We start from the raw sequence: 14,964 nt of genomic DNA, 5'->3' as shown, positions 1-14,964 counted from the left end.
CCATGGCAACCCACTGCAGCAGGGGCTGCAGCCTACGGCGACTCATGGCAGCCCAGCTCCAGGTTGAGCTGTTGTTCAGCATCTTAGCTGTAGAGCGCAGTGTCACTGGCCCTCATATGAGGGATCCGAACTGGGGCCCTCTGGCGTCCCAAGCCAGCTCTTAACCATCGCGCCACTGTGCCGGCCCCTGACTAGACCACATTTTGATTCTTTGGTTACACAAGGAATTTAAAGTCACAGGACCCCAAATGACTCAGGCTGGGTAAAGCTTCCACTCTCCTATCTTCCCCTCTCCCTTTATCCCCTATCAATTACGAGGCCATGTTTTAGCCCATGCCTGCCCTCTGCCTAACGGTAGGAGTCTTCCACTGTGCTCACACTGTTAAAACCCTGAGATAATAAGCTCACGTGAAGATGGCGTCAGGCTGCAGAGGCGTTTTCCCACAGCCTGCAGACATGCTGCTTAAGTGCTCATCAAGATTTCGAGCCCAACTGGCTACGTTACTTGGGAAACTCAGTGAAAGTTTCTTCTTAATATTTTAACAGATGATTTAATATATGATATATATATAATTAATATATGATTATCATTATATAGGTATATGTACATGTGTGCATAGGTATACAAACATATAATTCATTATATAATGTACATATCGTTTTCTTTAACAAATATTTAAAAAGCATGTATCATTTCGGGCAAAAGACCTTCAAGCTGTTTCCTAGCTAATACACCTGATTCAAAAATATACTCAGAGACTCCCATGTGCTCTCTACCAGAGGCTACATCAAGTGTGTCCTAGGCTTCACCCTGGGGTTTTTGAAAGGGCCTCCCATAACCAGCCACACATCACATGGCCTTTCAAACTGGAAGGCTAATGTCCTCATTTCACAGATGGGAACAAAGATGTAGAGATGTTTGTGGCAGAGCTATAATCAGAGCACTGCTCTCTAAGTCTGGTCTTATTGATCTTCTGAATTCAGCCATTCAGAACACTGCTCCTTTGGCCACTTTTGAATGGCCTAAATAACAACAGAGGTTGCTGTGACAGTTGGTGAAAACAAAATAGGTGGATTTATAAGTATATTGCCTAAAGGTTCCCTGAGGCCCTATACTTGTAAATCCAGAAGCTTCCAGTGGAATGGCAGTGTGTTTGCTATAAAATAAAACCTCCATGGTTTAGCAGTCCTTAGGTTTGAAAAAGTCCCAGTCTTGCTTCTTCTATAAAAATAACTCTGGAAGTCATATGAATGTATTAACAACCCTCCCTCCATGGCTCAAAGGGGGCTAAAGGCATTGAGACGCAAGCCAGTCAAGGCAGAGTGGGATAAACCCATTGGGGTATAAGGTTCAGGAATCCTGGGATCGCCACCAGGCTCCACATGAGTGGGGGCTGACCCTGACAGCTCATTTCATCAGTCTGGGTCTGCTGCCCCTCACCTAAGAAGTGGGGGTTTGCACTGGAGAACCCCTAACCTCCCTGGTACATCTAAAATTTCTTATCCAGAGTATAGTGAGATTTAAATGAACTGGTGCCTGGTTGACCAAACTCTGCTTGTTATTAATTATGGCTGAAGCAAATATTGTCTTTTTAATCTTTCAACAGGTTCTAAGTGTTGAAAAACCCATGCCTCTACCTAAAAAGGTAATTATTAAAGTGAGGTCCCCCAGATCATCATCAGCAGCAGCATCTGGGAATTCATTAAAATACAAATTCTTTGGCCCCCACTCTAAATCTATTGAATTACAAGTTCTGGATGTGTGTCCCAGAAATCTGTGTTTTAACAAACTCTCCAAGTGACACTGTTGCATCCTAAAATTTGAGAATCATTGGCTCAGTGTAACCTCTTCAAGTCATTTAAAACTCTGCATTTTGAGGCTCAACTTTCCTCGAGGAGGCATCTGCCTTACTAAATCACCAGATTGGCTGCTGAATGAGGTAGGATGGTATAGTTGTTTGGGACAAGGACTTCAGAGCATTAAATCCTAGCTCTGAAATTTATTAGCTGTGTGACATTAGGCTAATGATTTAACTCCCCTGTGCCTCATTGTGCTTATCTGTAAAATGGGAACAAATGATGGTTTCTACTATACAGGGTTGTGTGAGGATTGAATGAGTTAATACAGGTTGGGTGCTTAGAACAGGACCTGACACTTACCAGGGCCCTGTAAGTATTAAGCATTTTCACTTAGGTCTGGAGCGTGTGTCCCTTTTTCTTCACTAAAGATTCTCCCAACTTGTTGCCCATGAAAAACATTTCTTGAGTACCTACCACATGTCAGGTACTGTGGTCCCCTATAACTCTCACCTGATTGGTGATTTATACACCAGGTAATGATGCAACTGCTCTCTCTCTCTCTCTCTCTCTCTCTCTCTCTGTGAATTCTTTAGAACACCTTGAATTGTTTGCTTCAAAAAAGAAGCAATTTTAAAAAATGCTCTGACCAATATATAGGAATGGCAGAGAGAACAATGGCACCAATTTTGAGAGGGCCAGGGATATCTGTCTCTTTTGCTCCCCTCCCCCCACTCTTTGTTGCAAGCCATAAACATATTTAAATGTCCACCATCCTAAAAGGTTTTCTTCAACCTGTCTCCTGCTCAAATTGCCACCTTCGCTCTCTCTTTTTCTTTCCCATAAAACTTAAGAGGCTTACTCGCCTTCTGTTCACGCTTCGGTCCACTATAACCCAGCTTCTACAGCCACCAGTCTTTGAAACTTCTCTGTGAACGGTTAGCAGCAATTTCCTAACGGCCCATGCCTTTTACACTTCCTCTCCCTGCGGTGTCTGTGCTACAGAACACTCCCTCATCGTTTGTCTTCCACGACACCATCCTGCCTTCGTTCTCTTCCTGTCCTACTTCTGAAAGCAAGTTCATAGCGACACATTACTTCTCCCTCTTTCCTCAAATATATACTCCTCATCTAGGATAATATTTGTTGTAGCCGTTTTTGAATCATCTTGGAGTCTTCCTTCTCCCTTTTGCCTCATAGAAAGGGTATCCTTTTCCTTCCATATATAAAGTGTACTAGCCCATACATACCTGGTGTTAAGCAGATGCCCCACTTTTTATCGTATGTATAATCTAAGGTAGTTGCACACCATGTCTCATTGTGACCTTCATCAAGGATGCACTCATGATGCCAGGTGCCATCAACCAAGAATGGAAATTCACAAGGTCTCCCATAGGAGTTCCCATCTCTGGTATATATCTCTGTGGTTTGGAGCGGAGAATAGAGGAAAGGAGAATTAACAACAAGATAATCAGTTCCAGCTAACTAATTTCTAAAACTGCTTTGAAAGAAAGATTGTTGTTTTCACTTATGAGAATACAATATCTGGAAAGGCTGCACGGTGTGGGAACATAGAACATGGATGCTCACTTCTCAGGTCTGGAATTGAGTGCTGGCTGCCCCACCGACCAACTGTGTGGCTGTGGGCAAGCTCTCCAACCTCTATTAACCTCAGTTTCTGCATCTGCAGATTAGGAACTATAGTACTTTGCTCACAGGTTTTTTTTCATGAGGATTCCATGAGATAATCCATGTAAAGCTTCATTTATTATGGTGTGAGGAAGCGCTAAAGACTGTGGCTTGATCCACTAAGGATCAACTGATGACTGCGGTTGGGAGAGTACTTCACCAGACGGGGTGCCCTGCCTGAGATTAAATTTACAATCTATTTTCTTTTCTTGAGGAGGAGTGGGGCCAGAAAAACACGCTGGAATCGTTGAGGGTGGGTGATTAACTAACTGTGAACTAACTGTGGAGTTAGAGAGATGGACAAATAGCCCTGTTCTTCGCAGACTGGTGGTAGAATTGAGACAGGGTTTTAAGGAAGTCAGAGAAAGAGCTAGCGGCTGGATCTCAGCGCGTTTTTGGAGAGGGGCGGGACATGGTCATTCATGGTATGAAAGAAGAACCAGCTTCTCCTGGGCAGTCATAGGACCAGCTGGTGGCCAGCGAGGCAGCAGAACTAGCTTTTCATTTTTATAATTTTCCCTGGTGCACGGAGAGGAACTGGAAAATTATTCTAACCTCAAGTATGCCTGGAAATACGAGAGGAAATGCTCAATACTTACGGTGATAATAGTTCTCTTGGCAAGGTGTTTTTATAGAACAGCTAACGCTGTAACTATTTCAGTTACTTTTTTCCACATCCTTAATTTGTTTAAAGCTGTCATCATTAACAGATTAAATAATGGTTATGAGGTAAAGCATAATAATCAGATTTTATCACCCATTACTAGGCAATTAGGGCCCTTCAGAATGGCGCATAGGTTTGCATAAAAGTGTGCTTATGATAGTATTTCGTTCCACATCCTTTATTATTCTCAGATGTTCATTTAACTGAAGTATGAGACTTAATTTAATAGTTTAGAATGTATTAAGCAGTAATACAGCAAAAGGTAAGAATAATTTAGATTTTTTATTTGCAAACAAGCTTTAAAGGTTTTGTTCTCCTAGACATATAAATGGTCTGAACAGGGTGCTTCTGTTAAAGAGTAATTTCTCCTTATATTTTATAAGGATTTATTACTTACGTTTTGTTTTTTAACCATACCCAAACTCCCAGTAGCTCATGACCGATTTCTCTTCCCATATTACAACACTTATCAGGAGAGTCCCTGAGCACAATGACTATTACTTGCAGAACTATCAGGGTTTTTCCTCCTACATGTTTGTGTTTCTAATACAAAATGCTTTCACGTACATTTCTTTCACTTGCTGTTTACCAGAAGCCCATGAGTTCAGCAGGGCAAGTATGACACTTGTCTGTGAAATCCCCATTTTTGCAGAGCAGTTAAGTGAAGCATTCCGTCCCTCAGCTGTAATGGACATGAAGGAGATCTGGCTCTCTGATTAGAGGCCTGGACATAGAAGGACACCTTGTGACATCAGTGGCTGCCTTCTCAGGTTTCAAGTTATGTTGCATAGCTCAAAGCCCAGCTTCCTTGAAGAAGCTGTGTCATGCTCACAATGCGCCCTGCAGAATGATATGCATATAACTACCACCACCACAGCAGCAGCTAAATTATGCTAACTGTCCACTAAGAGTTTTATTCTCACTCATTTCTTCGCTGCTGCTCGACCTCTTCAGTCCCATGGGTTTCGCTAGAGAGACGGGCTTTCCTGAGAAGAATCGTCTCTGAATGTATGAATTTATGGGGATGCCAGCCTTTAAAAACACGAGGTGCTTCCATGGAAAACGAATATAATTTTTTTCAGTAATATGAGACGAAATAGCTTCCATAGTTAAAAGACGTTGGCAGGCTTCTAAGAATTGCTCAAAATTCGGGAGTTCTACAGCCACCTCGCCAGTAAAAGCCCATTTCCTCTGCATGATTCACCAAATGTTCAAAATGTGAAGCATGCTAGTGAGGCCAAGATAGCTTAACGATATAAATGATCTGCATGCTAGTCAAAGCAGTTTATTCATAAAATGTATACAACTAAAGTTTTCTCTGATGAACATGACTCACACAGGATGGGGGTTGGGAGAGAGGCAACCCAGGACACAATGGCAAATCAAGGTTCTTACACAGGAGTAAAAAAACCCAATTATACAGCAAAAGCCAAGGGAGAAATAAAGTAGCTATATTTGGGGAACACAATCCCAGTTTTGAGCTGTTGCTTTGCTGTAACAAGCTTGGTAACCTTGGACTTCACTTTACTGGGACTCAGTTATCTTATCTTTCTTATTTCTATATAGCTAGATAAGCTGGGGGTGGAGAGGGACCCAACATGGGTAGTCTGAGAGAGCAGTCCTAGAGAAAGTCCCTAACTTAAGACAGCAGCCTTTAGCCTAAGAACAAGAAGGAACCACACAAATTTAGAGGAGTAAAATTGTCAGGACTTAATATTTGCTTAAATTTGAATGGCAGGAGAGGAAAGCCGGGCAACTCTAGGGGAACTTGCAGATTTCTGCCATATATGACGTGGATGGTACCAGTTACCCAGAGAGGAACGAAGAAGAGAAGGGAAGTTTGGTCCTAGCTTCTGTGCAAATTAAAACCTGAGGTATGTGTTGACCAGTTAAAATGACATGTGCCTTTTCTTATAAATTTTCTAAATTTCTTTTTTTTTTAAAAGATTTTTATTGGGGAATTGAGGGGATGGGAATAGCGCTGGGGAATTGGGGGAAGGGGAACAGACAAGTTGCTGTCATTTTGTTCTTCAGTCTAGTTGTGGAGGACGTTGCTTCACTGGCTCAAGTTGGAACCATCATTGCGCTCCTCCCGGGCGAGGCAGATCAGTCGCCGGTTTCTGTGGCTGCTGGCCGCTCACGCTGGCTGCTGGCTACACACGGTAGCCCGTAGCAACCCACTGCAGCCTATGCCGTCGCCAGCCACTCACGGCAGCCCAGCTCCAGGTTGAGCTGTTGTTCAGCATCTTAGCTGTAGAGGGCAGTGTCACTGGCCCTCATATGTGGGATCCGAACTGGGGCCCTTTGGCATCCCAAGCCAGCTCTTAACCAACGCGCCACTCGGCCGGCCCTAAATTTCTAAATTTCTTAGCAGGAAATTTAGTGTTCCAAATATTGTATTTGGTAAGGTCAAGAAACACTTTATGCCTGTTTAGCGCTCTCCGGGGTAGTGCCCTACATGGATTCTTAACCTGTTTTTGGGCCACTGATCACTTTGGCAGCCATGTGAAGTACACGGGCCCCCTCCTCAGAAGAATATTATAAATGCATAAAACACATAGGATTATGAAGAAAACCAGTTACATTGAAATAAAGGCATTTTGGGGACTGAAGGAATTTACAATTACAACTATGTCTCTCAAGAGACTTAAGGACAGGAGACAAAGAAAATTATTCTTTCTGATTCTTGAACAAATACAATTAAACAAGTCAAATCCAGTTCAAAAGGCATTTTGTTTGGTTCCATATTTCCTCTTAGTTGCCAAGTTGGAGAAAGGTTTTTATAGCACAAAATTTAAATTTACCATTAAAGCAATTGCTTTTTCAGGTTAGGAGGAAGCTGGCCAGCAGAAACAGACTTCATCAACTCTTCAAGGGTGGAGGCTTGAAGAACAGGAAAACCCCATCCTTAATTCTCTAATATTTCCCCAGAGCAGTGGAACCTGACATCTCAGAGGCAGCTGCATCTACTCTAAGAAATAGAAAGAGATTTCCCCCCAGGACAAATCCTGCGCAGATAAGGGGAAGGCTGGGAGGCCCAATTTAGCTTAGATGAGCTTGAAGAGAAGAAGAAACACTCTGTAAAGCTGGGTTTCCAGAGAAGAGCAAAGGTGGAAGAACAGTTAAGACTTGGATACTTAAATATAAATGTCAACATTTGATATAATTTAGAGCAACATAATGAAAAAAGATTTGCTAGGGTGATAGCTAATTACGTTTAGAGGTTTAAAAAAATAAATCTACTCATTCTTTTTAAACTTGGAAATTTCTTATAATCCAGTCTCTGGGCTCAAAACAAAGTTCAGATCAGCTCCCCCAAAGGCTTCATTTTTGGAAGCCACTGTGAGAAAAAAAAAAAATCCACTCTTAAAATGCTGACTCATAAATACAAACATCAAAGTGTGATAGCCATGCCGAAAATAAAAATAAGTAAATAAACCCACCAGAAAGTCTTAAAAGTTTTCCATTCTATCAAAATCTGCAGACAAGGAAGAATAACAGTTCCTATTTTTTTTCTTTCTTCTTCTTTTTTAACTTAGACTAGATCTGACTTTATTAGATGATTTGACTTTTATCCTGTATGAAGGATTTCCTGTTACTCTAACTTTTCCTTTGCTCTGGAGCTCAGGGTGCAATTGTAGGAAGTACATACGCTCAGGCATTCAGAGAGATTTCAAATTCCCATGTGCCACAGAATGGCTGTGTGATCTCTGACAAGGCACCTTACCTCTCCTGGCCTTACCTTTAACGGGGCTAATAGCACTGACATCATAGGGGTAGCTCACAGTTACTACCCAGGACCAGTCACTGAATGCTAGCTCACTTGCCACTACCAGTGTATGATTTTATTTATGATCGGTTGTGCATGTTCAATGCCACATTTACCAAACATAACAACACATGAGTCAAAGTTCCCCTCCAGTACTCACCCCGGTAAGGCTGGGCACAGAGGTTTTCCTCCGAGCCTCCTTTCTTCCAGAAATCAGATGAATTTGTACTTGTTACGGCGTGTCCATCCTTCAGAACCAACCGGGACTGTGCAGCTCCATACAGGGAGTGGTGGTCACATTTCCACCATAGCATGGCATCAGAGTTACAGCTGAACATTCTCAAGGAGTCTGTGGGTTTGGTAATATCCAGGCCAAGGCACTTCTGGGATTGCAAATGAAAGAGCCGATGCTGGGACACCCACTTCCATAACATGTCCTCGGTGTCGTCACAGTCCTGTGCCACTATCCAGTCATTCAGCGGCTTGATGCACTTGCCCGTATTCTCATTGACGATGGTGAATGGGTCATTACCTGAGTCGAGACAGACAGTCAAAGGCATTTCAGGATTCTGAATTGTGGCTATTGTGCCTTGGCCCCTGCTTGCTGAGGAGGGTCTGAGCGCCACTGGACTGGTCCCACCCTCTAAGCTGTGTTAACTGTAATGTATTACACAAGGTCAGCGGACAGTGGTGGTGGTGGGGGGTGCAGGACAGAGTGGGATGACAGCCTGTGCCCTGGGGCCCATCTGCCTCTTCATAGTCTGCCTCTACTACTTGTTAGCCATGTGATCAGGGCAAGCTATTGAACCGTTTCCTCCCTTGTAAAACAGTACTTCATACAGCAGATGGGAGGATAAAATGAGCTCATACACGTAAAACACTGAGAAGAGTATATTTATTATTGTTATTCCATGAAATATCCCTCGCTCCTTATTTAACGAGATGAAGATGCTCCTTAGTTTGCATCTTCTTTAGACAGGTGTCTACAATCAATAAAAAACATCCAGAGCCTATTCAGGAAAATTTTGTCTTGCTTAAACCTTACTATGGCAAGGTCAATTGTCCCATGGCATCAATGTGTCTCAGAGGAGATGGGGAGACTTCTGAGGGGCAGAAGTAGAATAGTTACATAGAGGGATGAGGGGAAATGGAGTTCTGGGTTCTTAGGGCGGAGGCGAGAGGAGGACCTGTGGCCAGTGCCATCATAGCACCTCCAGGAAGGTGACGGGGGATTCTGGGGAGAGGCCGGGCTGACTGTGTGCGTCACTTAAGGATGCCAAACCTGAGCTTCAGCTAAGCCACAAGATTCAAGACCCAGTAGGTTTGGACAACGGGAAACTCAGACATAACCCAGTGTAAGCTGAAGGCTAAAGGGAGGGACTGCCCTGAGTGCTCCTTTGGCAGCTCTGCCTGAGCTGGGGAAGACCTCAGTAATAACAGAAACTGAAGTTCTGTTAACCTGGTGAAAAAGGACCTCGGAATAAAATTGTATTTGGTTTTATGAAAATAATGCATTGTTTCTCACACACCTGAGTTTGTGGAGCAAGATTCACATCTGCTAGAACAAATTACAATGGAATAATTTGGTCAGTGCTCTTACAATGAAAAAATGTTTTGAAGTTATAGCACAGACTTTCATGTTGATGAGAGTGAAGCTGAAATTGTTTAGACAAACTTAAATAGTTATTATCAATGAACCAAAGGATTCCACAGAAGGACCGGTAAAATTTTACTTCCCAAAACACACTTTCATTTTGAAACCAGTTTCACAATCACTAGCTTCACTAACACTAACTGCCTCGTCTCATAATTCACACGCTTTCAGAAGTAGACACTTTCATGCCAAGGAGTTGAGGGGAAATTTCCCTATGTAAATAATAACTATAAAATTAAGTCTGAGTCCAGTTTGTACTTTGGATAAAACTTTTTATTTTAAATAGCAGCAGCAGCAACGAGAGATACAACGGGAACAAAATCCTTTAGAACTTTGTTATTTCTGCTTTTAAGTCTGTATTTGAAAATATTGCCTAGGGTTGCATCTAAGTATGTTTGCCATAGCAGCTCCATCCCTCATTCTTCTTGGACATCACTCTGCCATTCTCTACCTTATGGACACTTTGGGAAGATAATCAACAAAAGAGGAAAATGTACTCTCTTAGAAAAGTATCACTCACACTTCCTCTAAGGTCCTTCTCTCACACGTCTATCTACTAGCCTTTCAGACCTGTGATGTGCCTCTCTTCAAATTTATTTTCTCTCACCTCTCTAAAATAAATGTTGTGTTCCAAAGTATCAGGAATTCCTGCAGGAAAAAAAGCAGTCTGCTCCTGCAGAAGAATGGGCACCTGCCACTCACGCTGGGAACTTCCCCTTTTCTATAGTCGCCGTGCTCTCCTTCCTGAGCGCTCTGCTCTGTGCCTTTTGACCCCAAACAGGTGAACTGGACAAACAGCAGCTTGGCCTACCTTTGCAGTGTGGCGTTCTAGATTTTTCAAGTTGCCTTTGCAGAATCCAATGGATTAGCTATGGCTCTTCGTCCAGTGAAAAGAGCAGTGGAATAAGGAATGAGGGGTCCTAGATTAAAGACCTCCCTCTGCCACCAGTTAGCTGGGAGACCCCAGGGAAGGTACTTAATCTCCCCAGGGTCTTCATATCTCCAAATGTAAGATGAAACGAGTACAGCATAAATTATCCAAGATACTTCCAAAACTAGCATCCTATATGTCCACCAGATAGCAGTGTCTCTAGTTTTGCAGGTATTACTGCAAATTTAGGTCTTTGCTAAATTCACTGCATGCTGTCCTTGAACAGAGATGCCCACAACTTGATTCTATCAGCATTTTGGGTCATTCAAATCCATTGAGCATGTGGACATAAGTGACAATGCGGCTTCATAAATACCCTTTGGAAGAGAAAAATTATGTACCCTTTTCCATTTATTATATGCATTACTTCTGGGACACGTGGACTTGACAAGCTTGTAACAATTCTGAAAGACTGCAGGAGAGCTGTGTAGCAAGGAGCAGCTATGTGAAAGAGGGGTTGCCAAACTTTGTACCTAACTGCAACATCTATAATGATAGGTGCTGCCTCATTCTAAATCCGTCTTTTACCCTAGTATGGAATATCAATGTTTGATACCTATAGTGGTCACTTAGCACAGACATTAATGATTGATATGATTTAAGGAAACGAGTTATTAGCCTTCATACATAATGTATGTATAAGCATTCATACAAATGTGCAAGCTAGGGAAAGTCTTGTCTTTTCACAATGTTTCCCCATAACTTTCCTTACCCTGAACAGGAGTTGTTCAGTCTGCCTCAGTCTTGTGACCCTATTGGGATGGTAGCTTGAAGAGTGGGAAGAAGGACTAAGAAAGTGCGAAAATAATTCCTTTTTTAGAAAATTGGTTAAATAAGGATATATAAAATATTTCAGAAATTCACTACACTTTGAAAAGGTAATTACAGAGCAATTTATAAAATAGGTTCTTTATTGATAGCCTTATGTATATCACATCTTGTTCAGTTTACAACTAGACTGGTCCTAAATGGAATTTAATGTTTACCTCCAAATATGATATTGGGACAAGTCTAAAAGGCAGAGGTTTATGAAAAGAAGCCTCACTGCTCTTAGTAGCACTTTTCATATGCTTCATTTTATATAACATTCTAGTGGTACTTGAGAGGACATGGCTAGGTAGTATTATCATAAATTGAAAATGAATTTTTAGTATTTCCACAACCATCAAAGGAAAACTATCTCTTAGTGTCTGATCATTAAGTAACTCCTGTTTTACAAGCCCTAAAAAGAGCTTTGTACATTCCAAAGAGAAGCTGGACATCAGCATTTCATAACCACAGGCACACGGAGAGGGAGATGCTTGGGAAGGCAAGAGGATGAAGACCGCAGCATTTTTAATTTCAGAGGACTTTCCCAGCCCACCCTGTTAAGCATTTTGGGACGTCACTACCACGTGTGCACCATACAAGTGCACTAGGAGAGAACCAAAGACTGTGTTGGCCAGCTCAAACACAGGTTTTGAAGTGACCGTTGGGTCCATGGCAGTCTACTAGGAGTCAGAAAGTCATGGAGTTCAGATTGGGTGGTGTGGGCTGGTGAGAGACTCAACAGTCCCAGAACGATTCATTGACTTGAAGCTGTTAGCTCTCTAAGGAGGCAAAAAGGCAAACTAAGCCACTGGCATTTCCCCAAGGACACGGAGGTACTCCTCTAGCATCTGAGCAACCGAGACCACCTGCACAAACCGAGCTGCGTACATATGATGAGGTGCATGCCATTACCAGCATCATGCAGCTGACACGCTGCCAAGCAAATTACCCAAATGGCTGGGGTTTCAAAATTCCAGTGCTTCCCTGAATCGGGCCACAAGTCTGGTCTGAGGGTGTGAGAAAGCCAACCAGAGTCGCTGCGAAGGGTGAGAAAGGATGCAGGAAAAAAGATACTGAGAGCACCTAGCGCAGGGAGAATGGAGTTAAGCCTGTGCTCTTTGCTTTGAGTTAATAAGGAAGGCCAGGGACTGTAGATACTGCAAAAATTAAGGAAATCTTGGCTTCTGTGGGGGAGACAAAAATAGATAAGCCTAAAATAGATGTAGAGGCTAAAAGCCTAAAAGAGTTTGGGGACTGAAAGGTTAGTGTTTTGATTGGAGTTAGCTGTTGCAGTGACATTTTTCTGCCCTGCATTGTGGGGCAGGCAGGATAGAATTCTCACAGCAATAAAGGATTTCTGGTAGTTTCCAACAGGAAGGGTCCAAAAAGAATGGAGAAGTGTGAATCAGAGCAGGGTCCACTCAAAGGTTGCTGATGTAGACAGTGTGATGTCACCGACAGTCTGAGAAACCTTTCCATCACTCTCTGAAAAATGTCTAAACCAGTTTCTTAAGTTTAGCTGCAAAGAAACCAAGAGCCACGAGCAATGTGAAGTTTTTAAAAAACTCCCTTGAACATCTTTTACTTCCTCATACAGAAAAGGTAACAAGCGGTGGGTGGGGACTGCCCACTGATTGCGCATTGCCTGTGAAGCCGCAGCTCAACTAAGAAACAAAGTCCTCCGCACACATTTTGCCAAGGCAAAAAGAGAAAGTAAAAGCAAACACCGTTCGGTGAACTCTGGTCGGTGCCAAGGGGGATGGTGGGGTAGGCACTATCCAGAGCATCAACTAAAAGCGTCGGTTCCTGTCCTGCTTCCGCCGAAAGAGGCAGGAAATCTCCGGGCAAACTATCTGTCATCCCTCGTGGGACCACCGATCTCACGGGGATCGTTTGGAGCTGATAAGCCAATGAGAGGAAAGGGTCGCTCCCTGCTCAAGGCATTGGGGGAGGGCATCCTAACAGAGTCATGGTCACTTTAGAAGACATGGCTTAACCTGACTTCCTTTTTCTCGTGCATCCGTGGGCACAGTGAAGATGGAGAACCATTACTCATCTTTGGCGCTGTGGGTAGAAAGCTCCTCTGGACAATGAGTGTCCAAAGTGAACCGGGGCACAGAAAAAGCGAGACGGGCGGGATGGGGCGTAGGGGCTGAGGAGCCCTATACTCCAGGGAAGCAAGTTAAAGGAGAGAGGATGAGGAAGAGGCGGGTCCCACCCAGGAAAGACTCGGTGGTCTCCCCTGCCGTAGACTCCTTGCCCTTCAGCACCAGAAAGGCCCCGCCCTGCCACGCCTCAACCAGCCCTTTTCCCGGCCACGGGGGACTGGTGGCACCTTCACCCCAGACCTCCCGTTCGGCTCGCTAGTCCGGCCTCAGACCCCGGAGCAAAGCAGAGATGACCTGACCCCGGAGCGCAGCCTTAACCCGAACCAAGGGAAGTCTGCAACCCCGGCAGCTTCGAGGTCTCTAGCCTGCTGGCGGGCGGACACATCCGCAGTTACCTGCGCGGACAGAGGCCTCCGCCAATCCTAAGCATGGGAGGAGCAGCACGAGGAGCTCCGCCGCGCGGCGAGGGGTCGCCCAGCGCGTCCTCATCCTGAGTCCCCCAAGCAGTCCAGCCTGGTCCGCGGGCGCCTGCGGCATCCAACCTTCCCGGTGCGCCCAGCCTGCCCTACCAGCGCCTTTGCCCTTAGGCTCCCGGGGAGCCCCCCCCCGCGGCCCGCCCCCCGCCGCCCTCGGCCAATCAGATTAGCAAGTCTTGCCCGGAGCAGGGAGGGGTGGGCGGGGCAGGGCGGGACGGGGCGGGAATCCGAGGCGGGAAGATGACGCGCCAAGACTTCTGAGCACCTTGAACGGGCGGGACCTGCAAGGAGGCTGGAAGTTAGCGTGTAGCTAGAAAGCAGTGCCCGGCACAGACTTCTGGGCATGAGGGCCCTGGACCCTACTTCTTCATCAGTAAAGTCGAGGAGACACAGCACTTGCTGGGACTTGGCACCGCCCTGGTGGGTGGGTTCCGTCAGCTTAGGACCTTATTCTCTGCCTTAGGCACCCCAGTCAGGGATGGTTTCTTCATTGCATGGCTGCATTGGAAAGGCGCCCATATCCTCTCGTACCTCAAAGCGGGAAATGTGCACCCGTCGTGATGTGGCTGCAGTCAAACCAAATAATTCAGTCGTTCTTGGTAATGTCTTGAGCATTTCGATAGTTCAAGCAAAGGTGAGGTAATGCATGCTGTAGTTCGACCTGCAAGTTGTTAAATAATTAAAAGCAAGAGCTATTCGAGTGATACTACAATATTTCCAAAGATGATTTAGGCTTTATAACCATTTGAACCTCGCAAGTAAGCTCTTTTTAAAAAAATAATGTAATAATAACAATAACTAATAATAATCCAGAACAAATGTGGAAGTCAGCACCCAAAACAGGCAACTGTAAGAGAAGAATTTATCCTCTCCCTGTAGGAATTACTATCATTATAAATAGGGTGATCTCAGTTGCCTGGGTATGAAGGTCATTATATATATATATATATATATATATATATATATATATATTTTTGCCTCAAAAACATTTATTTATTTATTTATTTATTCATTTAATATTAGTTTCAGGTGTACAAAACAACATAATGATTAGACATTTACACAC

The 14,964-nt window shown here is 44.0% G+C and overlaps 1 protein-coding gene across 2 annotated transcripts in view; it reads right to left on the bottom strand.

Annotated features, from left to right (window-relative positions):
• The window catches only part of LOC109379858 (CD302 antigen), a 123,291-nt gene extending 109,293 nt beyond the window's left edge, over nt 1-13,998 (bottom strand). For both annotated transcript variants that reach the window (XM_019636832.1, XM_019636830.1), the window contains exons 1-3: nt 13,818-13,998; nt 8,080-8,451; nt 3,048-3,218 (exon numbers count right to left, since the gene is read on the bottom strand). In XM_019636832.1, coding sequence (XP_019492377.1) covers nt 3,048-3,218; nt 8,080-8,451; nt 13,818-13,959 — 685 coding nt within the window. In that variant the 5' untranslated portion in view covers nt 13,960-13,998. The remainder of the gene's footprint in view (nt 1-3,047; nt 3,219-8,079; nt 8,452-13,817) is intronic.
• Nucleotides 13,999-14,964: the final 966 nt, after the last annotated feature.

Source organism: Hipposideros armiger, unplaced genomic scaffold, assembly GCF_001890085.2.
Source record: "Hipposideros armiger isolate ML-2016 unplaced genomic scaffold, ASM189008v1 scaffold_30, whole genome shotgun sequence".
NCBI lineage: Eukaryota > Metazoa > Chordata > Mammalia > Chiroptera > Hipposideridae > Hipposideros > Hipposideros armiger.
The sequence above is the reverse complement of the archived record's forward strand: the minus strand, read 5'-3'. Positions and strand labels throughout refer to the sequence as shown.